The sequence below is a fragment of the Chanos chanos genome, chromosome 5, assembly GCF_902362185.1.
Source record: "Chanos chanos chromosome 5, fChaCha1.1, whole genome shotgun sequence".
Taxonomy (NCBI): domain Eukaryota; kingdom Metazoa; phylum Chordata; class Actinopteri; order Gonorynchiformes; family Chanidae; genus Chanos; species Chanos chanos.
Genome location: NC_044499.1, coordinates 43,262,363 through 43,285,213, shown reverse-complemented (window position 1 = coordinate 43,285,213; position 22,851 = coordinate 43,262,363). Strand labels below are relative to the sequence as shown.

At 40.2% G+C, this 22,851-nt stretch overlaps 1 protein-coding gene across 1 annotated transcript; it reads right to left on the bottom strand.

Annotated features, from left to right (window-relative positions):
• On the bottom strand, window positions 1–20,324 carry arhgap27 (Rho GTPase activating protein 27). The gene is made up of 17 exons (XM_030775064.1): window positions 19,449–20,324; window positions 7,575–8,051; window positions 6,908–7,147; window positions 6,466–6,558; window positions 5,370–5,474; window positions 4,700–4,798; window positions 3,325–3,392; window positions 3,109–3,196; window positions 2,589–2,690; window positions 2,303–2,401; window positions 2,031–2,139; window positions 1,506–1,631; window positions 1,283–1,381; window positions 899–976; window positions 575–703; window positions 268–373; window positions 1–169 (listed from the first exon to the last, which is right to left on the bottom strand). The coding sequence occupies exons 1-17, from the start codon at window positions 20,322–20,324 to the stop codon at window positions 1–3; spliced, it is 3,063 nt and encodes a 1,020-aa protein (XP_030630924.1).
• Window positions 20,325–22,851: the final 2,527 nt, after the last annotated feature.

The following is a 22,851-nucleotide window of genomic DNA, read 5'->3' as shown; positions in this document are numbered from 1 at the left end:
TTAGAAGATGTTCTCATATTCATTAAGGATGAATTCTACAATCTGGTTTTGAAAGATCATGTACATAGTTATGTTCGGTGATTCCATCTCAGGTCTCAGCAGGGTTGGGCCAAAAACAATGGCAACATTCTGAACCGTCATCCTGTTCTCATCCCCATGTTCTATAACGCTGAGAAAGAAAAGAAGGAGGGGGGGGGTGTTACAAACAGGTATATTCTCTGCTGAATTTGTAATAATGAACTAGACATTGGGATCAATCAAGCATACTTGCGTAAATGTCGGAACAAGGCCCTCATAGTGTCATGGTTGGACTTGGGAAGAGACTTCACCAGGTCACTCATGTAGGCGACTTTGGTGTTACGGTCAGGGATTTCTGTGAAGTAAAAGACGAGGTTGTTATTTATGAAAATAAATGTAAAACTACTACTTCTGATAGTGAAGGGGGATGAATTGACAGCAAAAAAAAAAAAAAGTAGCTTATTGGTCGCACTAGCTTATTCAGATCTAAGAGGAAGTTAACAGTGTGTGTAGCACAAATCAAATCCATAAAGAATCGACAGGATTTTGTCCTCACTGATGGCTTGAACAAAATTGTTGAAGTGGCTGTAAGGGAAGAGAGGCTCCTGCAGCTCACGGAAGAACAGCTTCAGTGCTCCTGTGATGACGTGGATGTCCCAGTGACCTTCATTTAGGTCTAAGTCCTCTGTGGAGTCAAAACGATTAAAGCACTTTATGTTTCAACTCAATATTTACTGCATTATTAACATGAGGCGATTTCAGGACTAACGGTTTTTCTGCGTTACAGCCATGCGTGAAAATTCAAAGAAAAAGTTTCGAGATAACTATACACAATGTAAAGCATGTAACAGCAATAACAGAGAGATGTGGTCTGCTTTACCGTGGTCTGCTTTGTGGCGCAGTTTCTGAATGACTGCCAAGTTACCACTAACTCTGTAGATTCCATCGATTCCCAGACCTGTGAGAGTTCATTTAAACGGGTTAAATGACCTTTTTATTTTTTATCACTTATATCACCAATTAAAAAAAGTGACAAGCTTTGTTTCTACTGTGGTTGTTTGTGATCCAGTTAGTTAGTTTGCTCATTCAATGGAGCATACATACTGATGTGTGTCTATGAAGACTCAAACCAAAACAGCCAAGTTCTCTAATATCTAATATCCATTGGTGACATCATGTCTCAATTATATGAGGAGGTCTACATCACAAAATTGTTTTTTTTTCTCCAAACAACAAGAGAGTAATGCAACGTTTTGCTGTGTACCTCTTTCCTCCACTGTGTGGATGCATTTCTCCACAAAGCTAGGCACAGTGGATTTTTCTTGGTCACAAAGCGTGGCTAGGTGACATCCAAAGACATTATCTGAAAACAACAACATACAAAGCAACAAAAACAGATTCAGAAACGGTATTGTGCAAGTCTCAGATTTGTTGGTTTGTTCATCAGTGTGTCAAGAGAGAGGATCAACACATAGTAATTCTCCTACCTCTAAGGTAACCCTTTTCCCTAATGGACTGCGGCGTGGGTCTCTTAAGCAGGAACTTGCGCAGTTTGGTACGGACCTTCTTCTGATCCATCTCGGGTATGCTGCTCACTGAGGGCTGTTTGCCTGCTGTGGGACAGAGCAAGAGCTGTTCTTACTTAACAGACCCAACAGATAGGTCCAGTTTGTAGATGATTTCTAAATTAACTCACTAAGTGTTTCTGATCACTGTTCCAGTTATATTCAATATTTGTTGTGGCTTGTAATTAGCTCAAGTCTTTCATTAAGACAATTTTTTTCATGAAGAACTTTTGTCACATGAGATATGTGGTTTGGGACCAAGAGGAAAGAATGGAAAAACACTGCTCTTTTTAGCAAACCTAGAAAAAAATATCTTGACTAAAGGTGAGAATTACTGAATTTTTGTTAGTTTTCCACCATTTCACTCTGCACTACATTCTGTTGCCCCCTCAGGCCAGAAAAGGAACTATACCTACCGGGTGCTTATTCAGTCTGTGCTATACCTACCAGTGCTTATTCTCCTCCTGTCCAGAGTCCCGCTGAGTTTGCTCTCCCTGTCTGTGCTGGGCAACTTTTCACTAACATCATCTTCATTATCTGAATGCTGTTCAATGTCCTGTGAGTGACAGACAGATATGTAAGAGACTTAGAGGTGTGTGTGTGTGTGTGTGTGTGTGTGTGTGGAGTGAGTGTGTGTGTGTGTGTATGTGCGTGCGTGCATGTGTGTGTGAGTGAGTGTGTGTGTATGTGTGTGCTAAATAAGACTGAATGAGACTCACGAGCTGCTGTATGGTTTCCAGTATGATGTTATACCAGTCATTGATGATGCTCTCTGTGTCATACTGAATCAGGAACTCTGAACCATTTCGACTCTTCAGCTAGAGAAACAACACAATGCACACATGTATGTTGTCAAAAAAGGGCACATCACAGATACACCTCTAAATATTTGGAGTTTGGCAGGGATGCTGGACTTGGTAAGGCACAGTCTATTGCAGGATGCTGTTAACTTAACATACTGGGACATAAAATTGTGAGAGTATGCTAATCATTTCAGTGTCTTACCTCCAGAACATTTTTCTTGCTGGACTTATCCTTTGATGCCTTGGAAATCACCGCCCCTTTCAGTTCCACAGTGAACTCTGGGACAATCTGATTGGTCTTAGTCTGCAGAAATCAGTGTCACTGTTATTATTCAGTTTTGCCCAATATCACTGCTCTGTCTGTGTCGTATGAAGATGTTTTTTTTTTCAGTGTCTGCAGCAGAGTCAGGGTTGTTTCATAGTGCCATAGTACAGAACATCCTCAGCACTCATTTACCATGCTGACAATACTAATACAGCTTGATCTAATTCCAAAACTATCCATAATTAATATGGCTTCATCCACCAGTGAGACTCTGGCTAAAATCTGAAACACTGCATTTAAGCCAAATTTAATAGTGAATGTTGTTAGTGTAATTGCTTCCTGTCACTCAGCTACGTGTTGAATGCATTGTGTACATGCACGTAGCAGAACATAAGAATGTGGCAGCGAGGGAGTGTGGAAGTCAGTTCCGCCCTGTCGGACTGGGCGTGGCTCTCACCAATCCTCCAGACGGGGCTGACTTTGGGTCCTTATGGAACGTCAGAACTCCACCGTGTAGCACTGTCCATGACTGAGCCCAGTTCTTCCTGCAGGAACAGTTTCGGGTTTTAAGGAAACATATTGAAGAATGTAAAAAAAAAAACAAAAACAAGTAAGCAAACAAAAAATACACAAATGTTAAATAAAGTAAATAGATCAACGAGGTTCTCATTACCTCACTTTTTTCCCATTTTCAGACACTTTCGTTTTATTCAGAATCCCAGCTTTCTCCAAATTCGGCAACTGGAAAAGGACGATTAGTCAAATTAATCAGTCAAACCTTTCTGAGTGGTGTGTAGCACTTTTATGTACCATATACAGACATACAGTATGATTGGAGGTAGGAAAATGATCGTCCACCAGCTGCAGAAAAGCAAAATAGGCAGAGAAGTGGAGGTGCCCGTGTTAGCGTGTATCAAAGCTTTCATTGGCGGCTGAACAAAGTACATGAGATGTTACAGCAACATCTTCCGGGGCAAGCTCTAACATACTGACAAAGCTATTTGTATTTCCAAAATTTCCTATCACTATTAGTAATTTTACCACCACATAGTGTCAGTGTGGAGTGTTTTACTTGTTTGTTAGTTAGTTACTTTTGTTATTGTGATGTCTTAAAGCCACAGTGAATTAAAAGCAATGACATTTTTACCATTTCAATCATAGCAATCATTTCTCCATAACAACCTGTTTGAGATCCCAGATGTAATAATTTCAGTTAATTGATTTTGAATAGGGGACATGGGGTGTAACTGTAAGCTGTGAGGTGTGGTAAGAAAAAGCAGAGAAAGTCTATGAGTGTGTCAGGTGTGGTCGAATAGTTTGAGTCAGGAATGTATTTCGTGGTTGTGGGAGGAACAGAATAAGCCCAGCAGTTTAGAGAGTTGAAGAGTTCCCATTAAATTATTAAACAAACCTAATCAGGATCAATAACTTTGAGTAAAATGTCACAACGCTTGTCTCTTACTCGATATGAATTACGCTTGTGCGACTTTATCAGTTATTACCCTTTTACCCATGACTTATGTCTAAAATCCATTTCGTGTTTGAAATATCATGCACCATTGTTTATTGTTAGAATTCACCGGTCAGTGTTTCCCCTGTACCCTTCACCAAAGCATACAGTGAATGTTCCCCTTGGTTAACCATTAAAGCAACACCTTGTACCAGCCCCCTTTGCCTCAACCTGGTACCTATGATGAACATTACACCCACATTCTGCTGTTGAGACTCTGAGCTGCCAATGGACAAATTCTTCTCGGAACTGAATCTGTCAGTCTTCAGGGAATAGACAAAAACGCTCGTGAATGGGGAGAAAGTGTGGCTATGTAGTAAAATGTGACAGGTGCACAAATAAAAAAGAGATTCATCTAGCTTACAAAGCTGAAATGTGCTCTCTCCATACAAAATTACCAATGTATTCCCTGTTTCTTTTACCTCTTCCATATTCTGTGTAACTCTGTGACCCTAATACTACATGCATTTTGTGCGCGCGCGTGTGTGTGTGTGTGTGTGTGTGTGTGTGTGTGCTTTATTGCAGCAAAGACACTTACTTGATGCTGTGTCTCAGGAGAGCTTGACGCATCACTGCTGTAATCTGATACGTTCCTGTGATGAGCTGGGTGGAACTTAGAGGATGTACTATATAGGTGCTACAGAGGGTGTAAAACACACAGCACGTTAGCTTGTCACAAAAGAGGGATAAATAACTGTGGGAAAACCACGTCCCTTTGTAAAGCAATAGATACAGTGGGAGAAAGTTACCTCTTAAAAAGGTTCAATCATTTAGCCCAGTAAAACACTGCCCCACAATGACTAGTCTCCAGCTTTTGGAAACAGACTCTTACTGTGGTTAAAATACTTCATGGTAAAAAAAAATCTAACAAACAAACATCCCCATCATACCTTTCAAGTGAAACGAGAGTTTCTTAAAGTTTATCATTTCTGTTCATGACTTTGGCAATGCAGTAATATTGCTAGTTTTGATAATCCAGAATTACATCCATTATAGCACTGGACATATGTGCAGTATTGGACAGTGCTATTCTGAGTATATGGTTATCAATCCAAATTGCTGGAAACAATAGAGTGTGCAAATATGAGAGAGCCTATGGTGTGTGTTGCAGTTAGATGAGGTAGATGGGTAACTAAAGGCAGAGAGATCAGCTGTGTGTGTGTGTGTGTGTGTGTGTGTGTGTGTGTGTGTGTGTGTGTGAGACTGACCTCGTCCAGGGTCGATCCCATGCTGTGTCTCCAGTTCCTCATCACTCCCATCCCATCCGGCTCCACAGGGCCCCCATTACCAAGTCTGCACTGACTCGGTGAGTGCTGGAGAGATAGTTTAATGGAAAATAAGAGCGAGAGAGAGAGAGAGTGGGAGAGAGAGGAGAGAATGAGAGTGAGAATGAGAAAGAGTGTGAGAATGAGAGAGAGTGTGAGAGCTAGTACAATGTTGAGTTAGCTCCTGTTAAACTGCCCTCCTCTAGGTGGTTAGGATGAATTTAGAAAAACTATCTGAAATACATTAAATAATTTTGAACAGTGGTGATTTGATGTTGAAGATATTCATTTTAAAACTAAATCACCCATAAGGGGACCATCTCTCCACAGAATGAGCTCTTTGGTTTTTCAATATAAGAAAAAAAAAAAAGAATGAACACCTGTTCTTCCCACAACACCCAAATGCCAAACACAACTTATTTGATCTTTTCTGCAAAATAAAATGACTTACTTTGCACTTCTAGCATCTTACAATCAATAAAGTACATAGAGTCAAGATAACTTCAGGAGTAGCCACGTAGAGTTCATAGACACATTTTATGTATCTATTAAAGTAAACATGTATTTAACAAATATATTGGACAAGTATATTGGACTTTAGTGCATGTGGTACAGTGGTTGTGGAGACCAAAACAAGATAGTACTGCCAAAGATGTTAACCACAAACCATGTACAGTGATGCATCTTACCACTGTGTTACATATCTGAAGGTTCAAAAAACAACAGGAACAAAAATGTGAATAATTTAAACCTAGAAGTTACATGTTCTGAATAGTTGCTCTTTGAATAAAAATGGTTATATCTGCTATGTATTATGTTATTTTAAAGCACTACAAAAGAGGTGATATTTAAGTCTCACACATGTTCACGTACACTTCAAAACTCTAAAAACAGAATGTGTGAAATACCCAGCTCAAGATAGAGTCATATTATAGATAAAGTTGGACTGCCAGAGAATATAGGTTGTAGGTTATTATAATAAGGTAAAGAGAGACTCAGTAGTTCAATAGCACTATTGAAAAGACCTTGTAAGGAATACACTCTGTCTCACCTCAGGTAGGTTCCACTGCGATTGGGAGCCATCTCTCAGGTAATAGTACGTCTGCCCTCGCTCGTCCAGTGACTTGATCCACTGTTCCCATACACATACACAAATTTCAGTTTACAAGGGCGGAGAGAATGGTTTCCTTAAAACATGTCAATCTGGTCTAATCATACTCAGTATGTAGGCTGGGCTGTGAGAGTAAAGTCTATTCATTCAGAAAAAATCTGTCATATTTAGGTTTGAAAGTAAACAACTGTTTTCAAAGTTTACCATCCTCCCAAGTCTTAAGTACTTCGGAGGGTTCGTAGTGTGTTCACCATTCAAATGTGCCGCAATGGGCCCATGGCCTTTGATGAACAAAACCAGAGCATCTAGATAAATCATTTTGATAAAGACATCTCATATGATGAAAATGATGAATAAACATGTCACATACCTGTTCTTGTGTGTAGTCACTGGTAAAGACCCAGGTCCCATCTGGATCCACATGCAGCGTCCATCCCGCTGGGGCAGTGCGGTCCAGACAGGCCCTTGGTATAACAGCTCTTTTCACATGGGCCAGGCTGTATTCCGATGGGGAAGAGCAAGATGATGGAGACATGGGCTCCTGAGGTTCTGGTGGAGGGTATGAAGGGTAGTCCTCCTCAGCAGGGTAATCTTCCTCTGGAAGAGGAGGCTTTGCGTTTGGATTTGGGGGGAAAGAGGAGGCAGGTTTAGTTAACCTACATTTTAAGGAATAATAACACCATCAGATTAATCTTCTGATGTTCCTACTAGTGACGAATCTCTGAAAGTTTGTTGCTTTCAAGATATTTCAGAGAGCACTTGCTAAATATATCAAAATATTATTCTAATTATATATTAATACATTAAATATATCAGCACAAAGCTTATATGAATCATTGTTTCTCTGTCATTAGCAAGGAATCCTTCTGAAAATAAATATTTGTACCCTGTATTTAAGTTTTGCTTTCTAAAGTAAATATATTCATCATAATATTTTTGGTTGTCCATATTTTACAGTTAAATCCATAGTAATTATCTTTGTTAGTATATTGGTATACTTTGTATACTTTTTAAATATTAAATGTAAACTCTCATACCGGCCCATCATCTCGTGGGTCCATGGAGGGCGGAGATGGAGGCTGCAGTCCCTCGGGCGGATCCCAAGAGCTCTGTCCTGAATCACGATTGAAAAAGTAATGCTGTCCAGTGCTCTCGTCCAGCAACCTCTCCCAGCCGGAGAACTTCCTGGGAGGTGAGCAGGCTTCTGGAGACTGTGGAAGTGACTGGCAAGGTTTTGGGGACAAGGAGGATTCCTCAGCAACCCCCTCAGGATCCATGTCATTCAGCGGGTGATCCCACGTAGTACGACCTGAGGCAGGGTGGTAATAGTACTCTTGTCCGCTCTCGCTGTCAGTGTGGACTTCCCATCCTTCCAAGCCCGTGTCAAGTGTGTTTGAGGGTGGTTCAGGTGATGAAGAAGAAAAGTAGGAGGTTGGAGGTGATTCTGCGATACTCTTACGGATTTGACTTACGTTTACGTACACAGCCGTTAGCGACTCGTCATTGTGTTCAACCTACAAAAAAAATATATATATATATGGGAGATGTTAGTCTGAGCTGAGGTCTTCTGCTCTGCAAGACCTGTCCTCTGCAACAATGGACAGTATCTATTCTTCTGTTTAAAATATGGTTAACAATTCAATTTAAATACCTATTAAAGGCAACCACCTCTCAAGCTAACTTAAAAACATCTTCTCAGTGTCCAAAAGACAATGTAAAGCACATTACACATGAACAAAGACAATTTTCAAATGCGTTTTTACTTAAACTGCAATAAAGAACCCCCTTGAATAAGTACATCAACAGTGACTGAATGGCTTGCATTGTTCAGGTTTTCTCGATCACACAGTTATGTGTGTCTACAGTGTATGGGGAAACAGTTATTTTCGTCTTTAGGCAACAAACACCATTCTCTACCTAGAGTCACTGAGCGTGATGGGCACAGAAAAGCTCTTCCTGTGCAGACACTTCAGGAAACAGAACAAATGTGTGCAGAGTTGAGAAGAAAAAACCACAGCTGTGCGCCCATGGTCTCTCATGTGTGCTGTTCATTCTATTTACATACTGCTACACTTACCCAACCCATCGCGCATGGGTTAGACCAGAGCGTTACACCGTCAGCACCGTCCTACATTCAGATCCATGTGGTGACATTATTATGGTTTAAACTTTATGGGCATGGTGAAGGACAGAAAAAATCACTCTTTGTTCTGTGCACATGTTCATTGTTCATATTCATTGCTGATGTTTCTCCTGACAATGTAGGGACAAGATTTAGTGCGCTGCTAGGGTTGCGTTGAACACGATCGATTTTTTTAGGCTTTGAAAACGAATAATCCAAAACACGCCTGCGTGACTAGATGCACGACATGTTCTTAAATTAAAAAAAAAAAAAAAATCTAATAACTCAAGTTGTAATGAATCAACTGTTCTCATACAGAAAAAACAACAAATAATTGCATTACCCAACTGAAAACAGACGAATGACATTATGCCCACCTCTAAATGAATGGAAATAGCATCTAACTGAAACAGACTGTTCTGAAGCAGCTATGAGAATAAAAAAGAGACAAAGAGTGAGTAAATGCTAAAGAAAAATTACCCACATTTATCATTCTGTACCTCTCCTCCTCTGGGTTACAGTATTAGGCCCTCTGTCAGCCTTTACACCATGATTAGAAATAACACACTATTATTAAATGTCAGTCATTCTTATAACCATAACAACGACAGGGAGGAAGTAAGAGAGAATGTGAAAAAACTGAAAATTCTAGAATATGTACTTTCATCAAAAGGTGATGAGATATCGAATACTCTGACTACATCATTCACTACTAATGACTCTAATAATCATCCAGGATGTTATTGACCTTTTCTACATTATAGACAAATTCAATGTGGATGCCTAGACAATCAACAAAATGACAGAGCAGTGGCTGAGATGTCGTACACGACACCAACCAGTTACCACAGGGCATCCACCCACCAAAACAAACTGGGGAAGGCTTTCTGCTATAGTTTCTCAAAGTGGAAAAATAGAAAACCACAGGTGTTTTTTGCAGTGCACCCACCAAACATCAACCGGTTTAGAATACAAAATAACAAAAATGTTTACAAAAATAATATCAGAGTACCGAAGCTGTTGACAGTTTAGTCATTGTTTATATAATTATGTACATTCATGCACACACTTTTTGGGCCATATTGCATATGTAATCAGTACTAACTTTATGGAATTCTGTTATGATTAGTCTGGTTTTAACAGTGTTGTTTTGGTATTTTCTAGGAGAATGACTCACACTTGACCGTTGAGAAGTGTAGCTAACAAGAATTTCATTGACACTAAGTGGTTTTTGGGTTACATCCGCACAAAGGAGTGTCTCAACAGGAAGAAACCGTTCACCGCTATATCGACAGAGTATCAACTCAATAACTTAACGTACTGTAAGCCATGTTTTAGCTAATAAAACTACAAGAAAAATTCAGACCCAGACCACTAGAGCTGCATTCCAGTCTTCCAAAGACATGGAAAGCTAAACAATTAGGCACTGCGAAGATAGTTTCACAGCTCTTGCTTAGCAACTTTTTTTAATATATACAACCCTACAACAAATATAGGAAACAAGTTTGTCGACAACTTTTTAATACTGTAAAAACAACACTGTAAAACAGGACATCCAGTGTGTATAAACTATATCAGGAACTCAGAATCATTAAAGATAGAGGATGCCAAGTTTGAGTGTTGTCATGTAAACCTTAAACATACCTGAGAGTTGGCTGGAAAATTCATTGTGGTCCTAGTCTGACAACTGGACCGGATTTTTGAGTAATAATCCACCATGGTGCCTGTTCTGGCCACTTTATATGGCCATACAGTGTCAATACCCAGCAACTACCCAGTGGCTAGCATAAGGCTAAGCATTCTGACTGTCCCCAAAACAGTCACTCAGGCACACACTGACACTGACATACGCAGACATACAGATTCACACACAGATACACATGCACGGTCACACATGCACAAACACATACACACACACACACGCAAGCACAAACACGCTAGACCATGTGCTGTTTCTGTAGGCTCTGTCGGAGGCACTGTAACCAATAACAGTTTGCTTGGCTTCTCAGAGAGGGAACAGAGAACTGCCTACTCAGAGAGGAGGAGAAGGCAAGAGAGAGAGAGAGAGAGGGAGAAAGAGAGAGAGAGAGAGAGAGAGAGAGAGAGAGAGAGGAGATACTCTGTTTCAGGAGGCATAGAAAGGAAAGAATGAGAGAGGCAGGGGGCAGAGAGGGAAAGAGCCAGGCACTGGTAAGGTTGAGAGAGTGGGAAAAAGAGGACAGGTCAGCTCTCTCTTTTCCTGCAAACTATGAAAAAGGAAGTATTACCATAGCAACACACATTTAAGAGGGCACACGCCTTTTACCGAGGTGTTGAATTCATGTAAATAGTACAGAAACTGTAACACAATTAGGACTGCATGGAAAAGTGCTTTCAGTTTCAAAGGCAGTTTTTTTTTCTCTTCTTCTTCTTTTCTTTCTCTCTCTCTCTCTCTCTCACACACACACACACACACACACACAGACAGACACACACACACACACAGTATAATGTTCCTCAGTTCCTCTTTTTCTCTTTCCTCCCAGAGAAAGAGAGAGAGAGAGAGAGGTCATTTCAGACTCATCGCTTCAGAGTTTCACTTCAGCCAAAGTCTCTTCTAGTTTCACTTAGATCAATTCCCTATTTAATTCAAGTCTTTGTCAAAAATTTCAATAGCTTTAACAGATCTAGAGTAGGAAGCAGAATCAGTGACATATGAATAAATATAAATAAATAACTGTTAAGCCTTGTTTTCATAAACATGAAGCCTAATGTCAACACAAACAAATATATGTCCTCGTAACCAGCATGAGCTAACATGAACAATAATAAAGAGACCATCTTGGGCCTCAGATTCGGATAAACATGATGTTCTGTTATTTTACATGGAGGCTTCAGCCATAGCAATGTGTAAAGCAGGAAATACGTGTATGATAGAAAGAGTGTGTTACTCAATGACTATTTCCTGCTCCAAGTTGTGAGAAAGAGATTGGGTGAGTGTGACAGTGAGAGAGTGTGTGTGCACATGTGTATGACAGAAAAGACAAAGTGAGAGAGTGTGTATTGCTGCATGCGTATGCGTTTATGATTTCACCTGCATATCTATAGATGATTAAAATATTGTTTATCCAAGCAGTGGATAAACTGGTTATTCTTTATGCACCAAACATCACCCTCCATTCATTGGCTGTGGTCAGTTCAACTGGCTACAGGTGTGGCTGTTTTGAATATCACAGATGTCTATCAGTTTTGAGCCATTTTTTTCTCTGACACAGAGACAGTGAGACTCTTTGGGATGAAGGTTTCAAAGCTGGGCACCACAAAGTTCCTGGAACAATCCGGAGAAAAAAGAAAATGCCAGTATTAGCCATCTAGATTCATGGTTGTTTTGTTATTCAAATATTTAGCCCTGATGCCTACAGCAACATAACCTTACTCTGAGTAGAAGCCTATCTTTGCCAGTACTAGATAACCTAGCACACTCTTGTATCCTGTTTATCGGTGTATTCATTAACAAAAAGGGCAACGGGGTGAACTCTGTGGTTATATATACCATTTATCTTTAATTGTAGAGGTTGATATCAATTGTTTGATGTCTTTGTGTCTGAAGAACATGAGTCAAACAAATCTGTGCCTCAAATTTCCATAATTCTCAGACAACAGTCACTCAAAGAATAACAACAAAAGAAAAATTGCGGGTGAAAAATTGCGGGTATTTGGCACATTCTGTATCAAAAGCCTGCGGCATTTCAGTAGAGTTCTCGCTGTACGTACACACCTGACAGGCTGTCGTTTCTCAGCAGGTAACATGAGTGCATTCATGATGTGCAGTAAAGAGAACATACCCGATCCCCGCATCTCCCAGAAACAGTTCAGTTCAGCGATATTCCATCAATAAAGCTAAGGTATGTGACTAAGAAATTATCGGGTATAATCCCTGTATTACTAGTTTGTTCAATGCACTAATTCTCGCACGTCTCAGAGGAGGCTGAGATTCAAAGATGAGTTAGCATTCTTGGTTGCAACAGCTAGATCATGCCAGATCAGCACCACCGTCCACTGTGTGGTTAAACACAGCAGGTTTTTGGGGCTTTTTTTTTTTAATCTGTTACCTTTTCTGTTTCTCTGACAATACAGAAGTGTAGCAAGGAGTTTCATCTGAGATCAGTGTATTTGGAAAAGAACAGTGGGATTCCCAGTGGTCGAACAAGAGGGAATGCGGGCAGCTGATTACTTAATCATATTTGCCATCATCCATTTACACAGCGGCTGAGGATGGAGTCACAACATAGAAGCAGCCCCTCCCAAAGACACACACACACACACACACACACACACGTGCGTAAATATACTCAATCATTCCACCAGTCACGGCCTGAAATCCTGTATTACTTCAAACATTGTAGAAGGTTGGGCTTCATGTACACAAGCATTACTGTACCATAAGGCCACGCCTACCATTCTCTGACCAACAGAGATGCAAAAATACTCTATAGAGCTTAATGTGATGTGTTGTCAGAAACACATCTCAGAAGTGCTTATGAATATGCTCTAAGCTTGAGCTAACTCACTGGTGTGGATATTCATCAAGCACCACAGAAAGTTGCCTAATTAAGGTTGTGCAACAAGTTTTATTTGAATTCTGTGTTTGTCACTCATGAATGGTTTCATTCATTGATTTTTTTAACAACAATTTCCAGTCAAACTGGCTCCTCACAAAACACAGTCAAAACTCATGTCGTCAAAATCATCTGACTGTGAAAGACCAACACTAGCATTCGCCCCAATGTCTCTTCATCTGTGTCACACCATCACTAGCTATAATAACAACTGAAACCACTTAACCAAAGACGGACCCCGGGCCAAAAACAATATGCTGCGCTTCCTCTTATAGAAACAGCTGCTCTGACATCACATCCTGTTCTAAGTCTCATAATTGTAACTAATGTAGTACTTGACACAAGCTTTAAGTACTCTGAAGGCCCGTCATATTCAGTAATGAACAGAACGAAGCAAACAAACAAACACGGCTAGTATCAGGAAGTTTGATAACACACATGCCTAGTGCCAGACAGATTTACATTTCATGTCAGTGACATAATCACTGCTTTGTCATATGGTATGAAATGTACTAATATATCACTACAAGTCTGTCTGTCCATTATCACACATCACTAAGAGCTCAAAGAGCTCTCCCCTGCAGGAGACTGTGTACAGAACAGGTGCCTACATAAAAAAAAAAAAAAAATGCTGCTTTTCCACTTTCCAGACAGCAACGGCGCAAAAAGGCAACTGATCTGTACATAGATAAATACAGTTCTATAGGTCTCCTCAGTTGTGTAATACATTTGAGAGGCTGGCTGACAAAAGTTATTGAGAAGAGGATATCGTTGTTCGTGTTCATATTGCCGAGTATAAGTTGGCGGCTGTTTGGCGCGTGTACATCTGCGCTTAATACCTATGTAATAGTATTGGGGCTGTTCAATTAATAATTATAAAATACAGCTCTGGGAATGTCTCATTCTGACAGTTGGGTGAGTTTTGATATCTTTAACAATACTTAACAATACTTGACAAGGTAAAGGTGGAAGTGAACAGGACCAGCTCAGTTGTTATCATACACAAACAAAGATTTCAGTTAGTACACAAAACACACTTGCCAACATATTCAGTGTTGATGTCCGTCAGTGGGAGGACTAAACCTCAAACAAACACTCCTTCTTTGCAGAGCACTTGAATAAAAATCCCTACAACACAAGTTGAGCCTAAAGTAAACAGTGTGCACTCAGTGAAATATAACAAGGTACTCCCAAGATTGCAAACAAAGGAGTTTGAAGGTAACAAAGCTGACAGGAGTTAATTATTATGGGATTGTGACACAGGAAAATCGAGATCAAGCTCTCCTATAGTAAGAAAGACAGACTCAAAAAAGCAAATGGTTTGCATCAGATTTTAGACTCAGATTTCTTTTGTTTCAAAACAGAGAATATCAAAATGTAAACGTGGGACATGCTTTTTTTATGACAGCGATCAATTGCGGCTCTTAAACAGCAGAACAGTACGTGTCAGTGATCTGTCATTCACCTGAATAATGTCTTTTCCTACAGAGCAGACATGCTGAGAGAGGAAGAGAGAACAGAGGGATCTGTACCTGAGGCACAGCTGCAGTACATACTCTACCTGTCAGGGCAGTTCAGCCACATTTCCACCACTCTGCCAGAAAAAGGCTCAGGGCACACACACACACACACACACACACACACAAGCTAGGTCTCAGCAAAGTAAAGCTATACCTCTAGGGTCTGTCCGAAGTTGCAATTTACTGATGGCACTTACGGATTCAGCTGCTGAACACCCTGAGTCCCTGTGCAGAGGACAACACTGTGCTGTTGTTGAATGAGGTGTCCCTAACACTACAGCAAAACCTGTTGATTATTATAAGCGTGTGGCTTAGAGACAGGAAGCACTCTGCTGAATTACGCTGCTTATGAGCAGAAGAGAAATTTTATTTTAGTTACTGCTGGTCTGCAAGATGTAGTACACTACTCACAATATTTCACAAAAGGGAAGATGTCATATATTCAGCGATCCTCTTATGGATCCTCTTATGCTGCACCAAAGGCATGACCATGGCCTTTAAATGAGAACCGGAACAGGTTATGCATTAAAAATATTAAAAATGTGGAATATCAACCTTACCCTACAATGCAAAATGTAAAAAATATCTTCTTCCCTAATCACATCATTTATTGCATCTAAATTGTCAAACCAGAGTGGTAAAACACATGACAGTGCACTTATTTTTACACTGCAGTGACCTTAACTCCAGTGTTTAGTCTTTACATAACACAAACAAACCCTGTAAAAACCAAAAGAGAAAGACTCAAGCAGGTGATTTCAGTGAATGACTTTGTGATTGTTCACACTCACCCAAACATGGGGTCATTTTACAGTTAATATGACAGAGGGCTTTCTCTTCTCAAAGACCCAGAGTTAAATCTGTTTTTTTTTTGATGAGCACATGGATAATATTACAGAAAGACCGCCAACTTCACTAATTTGCTGCCTACAGTAGATGATTATGTGCTATGATTATGTAACTGCCGAGCTGGAGAGCACAAAATGCCCCTGTCTCTCTCTGCTAAGAAAACAATAAGAAAGAAAGTACTTCAGAACACAAAACATCACATTTTAGCGCTAAAAACTGTTTAAAAAGGTAGGTCCAGAAAAATAAGTACTAAGATAGCTTACTCTTTACTATTTTTGACCATACACACAGACACACACACAAACACACACACACATCATACAATGAGAACCTAATATTTTGCTCATTGTCAGTCAGACTAACAGTACCATGCACAGAGTTTCCTAAACTGTCACCTACGGAAAGTACGGGTCACTTTGATCAAAATGAGTCTCATGTCCAATCACAGTTGTGCGAAGCTGAATTAGCATAAGCTGACCTACATATTCGGGCTCCCTCGCCAGTGTAACACATTGTGCCCACTGAACTGAATGGCACCTCAGCCATGCCACTGTCGGAACCCCAGTCACCATGGAAACCGGAACTCCACTGGCAGAGTTCCAGAGGCCTTGGTGCTATCCCGCAGAAGTAGAATGCATGGAGTTGTTAAAGATACAGGCAGATTCTTGTACATTCAACTTGATATAATGGGCATTTTGGGACTCTTACAGTATGGATTCTCTCATTTTTCAAGATTTTGTGCATAAAATGTGCAGAAGTTACGCTGTCAGTGTCATATGGCAGCATAAAAGGTGACTCTTCTTGACTTTCAGCCCATACAATGCTATTATAATTCATTAATGTTAGAGAAGATCCATGTAGTCAGTTTGGCCTACTGCACATTAGAGGTTACAAAGGCTATTTATCTTAAAAAAGACATGAAGCTCTAATTCAAATACAATGATCCCAAACCATAATGTTCTAGTATGGATTAACTGAACACTAGATTCTACATAATTTGACCACCATAAACATTTATAATACACGCATGTTTTGTCAACAAACAGATGCTGGCTACGGAAGTGTAATAGTTAAACAGCCGTGCAAACTGCTACTGTTAAATGAATCTTAAACAGATTTGGATTTAACAGGTCCATCACTGGCATCATGAATCAAACTAATATGCATTTTATTAAGATGTAAATACATACCAACAACTACATTATGCACTTCATTCCACCAACACCAGTACGAATTCTCAAAATATGTCATGGTAATTTTTCGATACAAAATAATTCCATCTAACCTTAAGCCATCCAGCGCTTGAATAATTCTTCGCACATCACTGCCTGTGGAAAACCAGGTGTTAAGTCGTGACATGCAACAGGTGTTTTAATCAGCTGCACGATAAGTTTTCGGTGACCTCAAATCTTAATGACGAACGGCAATAAAATCTCCATCCAACAGATACGTGCAATAGGTAGACTATCCCAAAATTCACGAAGAGTTTTCATGTTCCGATGAACTCTACATTCACGCACGTCATTGGAAACCAGGTAGTTGGTTGGGAACTAGTCCTTTGGGAGTGGTTGTAAAGGGTAACACTTTTAACCCTGTCTATACCGGGTTCAGGTTTTCAAACCAATATCAACTGAACTAACCTGTTTCCAACTTGTTGTGTAGTTAATTTGACTGTGATCGTATCCCCCTCCCCCAAGAAAGTTGGCAATGCCGGCATTGTTTTTAAATCCATAAAACCACAGCGGACCGCCCTCCAGCAAAAATACCCTTCGGTCAAGAAGGAGTGTAACTTACATAAAAAGGCAAATCTCAATCACGAAAAAAAGACAGGCCTACTCACAGATAGCGTTTTGTATTTGGCAAAAATGGTCATCAGTGTGAGACGTGCAAAGCTGTACCGTCTCGAGAGCTGGAGAGAATTGGGCGTAAAAGACTCATAATATTGGGGCAATCACTGGCCCATAGCAATGGCACTGTAGGGCCACACAAAAAGACAAGCCAGGCTTTCACATGCAGATTACTTGGCACAAAACTGCAGCAATGAACTCTTTGTCAAACGAATGTTGCCTGATCACAGGCAAAACACCATAAATGTACATTTTTAGTAATGCCGAGGTTTTATTTTAGATTTGTATTGAGATGGTCACAAAAAAATTTAGTGATATATGTTTAGCTGATTAGGAAGTGGATGACTCATGGTGTGAAGTGTTGCCCTGAAAGCTTCTTACCACATCTTCTTCCACTGAATTCATTTCCTCTTCAAAGGACTAGATTACAGTACCTGACTTCATCTATCAAGGTATCAAAACAATGATCATAATTCTCTGACAGTCATAATTCTCTCTCAAAGTGCAGGTATAAAGCACATTAAGCATTCATAGCTTAATTATAAGGACTTAACCTTTCTGAAAGTCATGAATCAACTGAAATGAACTGAAATAATAAATAATACAATATTCGTAATTCCCGAATTTGTGGTTATTGTAAAACACTCTTCGAAAAGGCATGATTCTGCCAATTTTCTCCTGGTAATCCTCGATAAGTCAGAAATGCAGCTGTGTCAGATCTTTTCAAGATGTGCAATCAGTGACCGGTGAGATGTTTTTCATGTCACACAGTCTGACCTCTTGACCCTGGTCTTACTGCTTAATTCTGTAAGTAATCTAATCCATGTGAGGGACTTTACATTATCGGTAATCATTATATCCTTAATCCTTAATATCATTAACATTAATTGTCCTCTACATTTAATGTACATGCATCACACATACAACTGTAAACAAACTATAAATTCAGAAAGCCAGCATTTTATTCAACCCAAATGTGTGCTCTGTTTAGACATAAATGAATTATATGTAAGAGTACAACGCAATCTCAGTGAGTTGTGACAACTCACTGAGATTGCGTTGTACTGTCTCCATTTATATCTCTTACTATAATGTAGATAACAAAGCTTTGGAGTATGCAAACACATGTTATAAACTGTGCTGCTCATTCACAGCTAATTCATTCGATCTTGCCCTGCTGTCAAATGCCTAATACATATGTATGCATAGGTATAAAGTACATGTGCATATATATTTTCTGTCCAATTTATACCCAATGGGTTTTAATTCAAACATCACATGCGAAAACAACAGGCTTCAGCAGGAAATTAACTAAGCTGAAAGTGGGAGGCAGTTCTGACATTGTAAAGTGTGTTTTGTGCTATATGTAAGTTAAGGTTTCATCGTTTTTTCACCCCTCAACCACATATTTATCCACTAGTTGATGTTTCAGTTATGTGGAGCCCCTCAGTGGCACAAAGATAAAAAAAAATCTGTTGGAGTTCTATGTTAAAAGGCATGTCATAGCGCCACCATGTGTCCATGTAAGATAGCTGTATGTCTGGACTATTTGTGTGAGAGTGTTTACTTTGTAAATCAGACCCAGTTTGTTCTATTTAGGGAAGAAAAATCGCATGAAGTTGCTGTACTGAGTAATATATGTTCTTTTCTTAGACTCGGCCCGGATTAGTTTGAACCCCCCCCCCCCCCCCCCCCCCCCCCAAAAAAAAAAACAATTCAGCTGGTGATGCCAGGTTAGTTTGCACAACACTTGTCATATACTCAAACGTGCTGCAAAGCAAATCATGCTTCAGATCAAACTGTACAGATCAAACTGTATCCAAAATGTTATCAGCATGGATGTGTTGGTTGTGTGAACATCAGTAGAAAGTAGTTCAAAACATTTATATCTGTATATCTGACACTGCAGCTACTGTAAACCACTTCCTGCCTTGCTAACACGCATCTATATTACATTTACAGTGAGTTTTTCTACCTGTTCTGGAGCAGGAGGATCAGGGAATGACTCAGGCATTTCATCCTGTGCCTCAGCTGGTGGTGAAACCGGAGCTACTGCAGAGGGAGCAGATACTGCTTGTTCTGTCTCCTGCATCATCTCTTCAGGTACTTTGGGCTCTGGTAGTTGCACTTCAGGTATTGATTCATATATGCCGTCATCCATAAGCTCCCATAGCTGCTCACAGCTAGGCCCTTGTAGAAGGCTTGGCTGTGATTCTGGCCACTGTGATCCTGTCTCAAGCTTCAGAGTTGGTTGTGGTTTGTCCTGGGTTGATACAGTAGTTGTAATAGCATCATCTGAGCTAAACTGGGGGGCTGGTGGCAGAGAGTCCACCGTTTCCTCAGTATCCGGGGGTGTGGTCTTAGATAAATCTTTGTGGGCTAAGTTAAACTGTGTGACATCCATATAGAAGTCAGTGACCTCCATCTCACTCGTCGAATTCTCCGACTCCCACAGCTTGGATTTGTAGAGATCTTGTGGGATGGTGAATGTGGATATTCTCTGCCCGTTCTTCTCTGTGTCGTTTTTAATAGATTTGGGGACTCGTAGTGTCACCCCCACCAAAGGTGGAGTTGTGGGTGTCGTGTCTATGCATGGCTGCACGTTATCATCCCCACTGAACTCCACTGGGGGAGCCAGGGGAGTCTGGATGTCCTCAGGAGGCAGTTCAGTCACATACTTTGCTGGGATGTAGAAAGGTTTGGTGGTTTCGTCTTTGCGAACATGCCACCAGTGGTCATTGGTCTTGGCGATTAAAATGTACTGTTCGTTGGGTTTGATGGACACTTTCTTCCCATCACGAGTTTCGTACTCATACTCAAAATTCACCAAGACCAAATCTGTGATGGACATGTCTGCGTCTCACGCTCCTCAGAGCTTTACTTGAGGACCTCTCAGTGCAGACCAGAGGTCAGGGTTTACATGAGGTCATCGCAAGACCTGCAGATTAGAAACAGTCAGACAAACAAACACACAACTGAATTATTCACATGACTATTAAATAGTTAACATCAAGCTTGCTTTCACAATTGATCTTATTAAGATGTAAACAATCAGATGCCAAGATGTTGATACTACAGATAATGTAAAGGTCTCCCCAATTTTTTTAGGGTTAGGTACCAAACAACAAATGACAGAGAAATAATGAGTAATATTCCATGAAGAAGAGTCAGTTATAATGTTGTGGACTGGTTCTTGGGCGGTTACTTTGGTAAACCAGTACATGATTAGTATCTTCCATGTATCATATCTGTCAGAATAAAAAGGAATGCAGACAGACTGGGACGACAGAACAATGCAGGCAGGTGCACAATATGACTGTTATCATAGTGAAGACAATAGTAAACTGAGGTATAGAACAATAGAACCTGCACTGAAAAATCCATGGTTTACATTTGATCCTTCATATATACATATATACATACATCGACACACATGCAAACATGTGCACACACGCACACACATACACACACACACGCGCGTGTGTGCAAGTGTACACACACACACACACACACACACACACAAGCAGCAACAATGACAGGAAGTTGATGCACTTTGCCGCAGAACAACTATTCATACCCCAAACTTATAGAATTGCTCAGGCGCTCAGAATAAGAGAAATAAGATGGTAAGCCACGGAAGAGGAAAACCCAGCAGCCTGTTTGCAGCATGAGGCAGTGTGCAGTCTGCAATCTCAGTTTTCCATATATGGGTCTGCATGATGACTTATTACAATAGCTGTGGAACACAACTCACCAAGAGAGACAATACTTCCCTAATTTTCATCTTCACGGTAGCGAAATGAAATTTAAAAACGAGAAGGGAATTTGGGAAAACTGTTGTTACACGGTGAAGACATTTTTTTTAACAGATTACTTTCAACAGATTGTTTAGTAATAAATAGTAGAATTTAAAATAGGAAAATTTAGACCTAGCAATGGGCATGGGCATTTGACTCATTTTAAATGTTACGGATGTGCTGGGAAAATGCTAGCTGTGGGTGTACCGTTTTACAAAAAAATGTTTACGGAGTCTTTGTAACCTGTCACTGTATCTTCCTGTCAGGCGGTAATATAATTTAAAAAAAAATGTGGGGCAAACATTGACAGCATTGTACAGTATTGCTTCATAACCTGTGGCATTTACTGCCACAGTGATTCTCCCACTCTGACTCTGTATCAGAAGAACAGAAAAGAGACTAAATCCTCAGTGTGTTTTAGGGGGATTCAGGAGAAGCTGAGGCAAACTCATAAGGGACTCCTGTCTCTGTTTGTGTCAGTCACGTAAGTCCAGTAATCCAGCTGTCCTGGACAGACAAGGCAATTCGAAAGAAGCAACAACAACAACAGCAACAACAAACAACAACCTCACACACTTACTTCTCAGCTGGGAGAAATCTAATGTGAAAAAAATGCCTTAAAACATAAAGTCCAATATATTCTGAAGCAAATCCCCCAAAATTCCCAAACACATCCAATGTGTTTGATAACGACTTGTTAATAATGTTGTTCCTCATAAAACCTGAAAAGATTAAATATGAAAAATCATCTTCATGTCCAGGCACATTATGCTACATCATACTAACACATCTGATACAATGTTTACGAAATGTTTACTGACACACTGTAATAGGATCCACCACCAGCTTATCCACTGACACATAGAAAGACAACCAACCCATAAGGAAACGAAGTTATAATTACATTACCTTATTTAAGAAAGGACAAGAACTGAGAAAACTTCATATTTTTCACTGTGCTGTTCATTCAGAAGAGATTCCCATACATAACTCACATGTATGGTCATCTCGATCTCTCTCTCCCTCAACCTGTCTTTATTCAGTCTTCTAGGTAGTTGCTTGAGAGAAGGCGGTGAGTGAGTCTACAGTACCCTGTGTGTTTCGAGACGGGTTTGTGTTTGTGGGTGTGTGTGTACAGAGGAGGGCGTGATAAAAAGTGTTTTGCGTACGTGTGAGTGAGTAAGTAAGGGAGTGTGCACAATATGTCATAATGCTAGACAGGTTTTCTTGCCTTACACGCACTGACACAGTTTTAGCATTTTTAGCCGCGCTTCAGATTTCCTGTTCTCTGCAAAAGAGGAACCAGCCCACAGAAAAACGGTGTGATTGAAAGGCAGTAAAGCACAGAAGGAGAACAAAACAGGCACATGGAGTATACCGAGTTAATGCTCATGAATGTCATTCAAAATTATTCACTACATATTTTAGTTGTTGAATTGATGGGGAGGACTACATGTGTACGTGTGTTTGCGTGTTTGCGTGCGTGTGTGTGTGTGTGTGTGCATGCAAGAGAGAGAGTGTGAGAGAAAATGTATTCATGCAGGTAGGCAGACAGGAAGAACCTGTTAGATCATCAGAAGC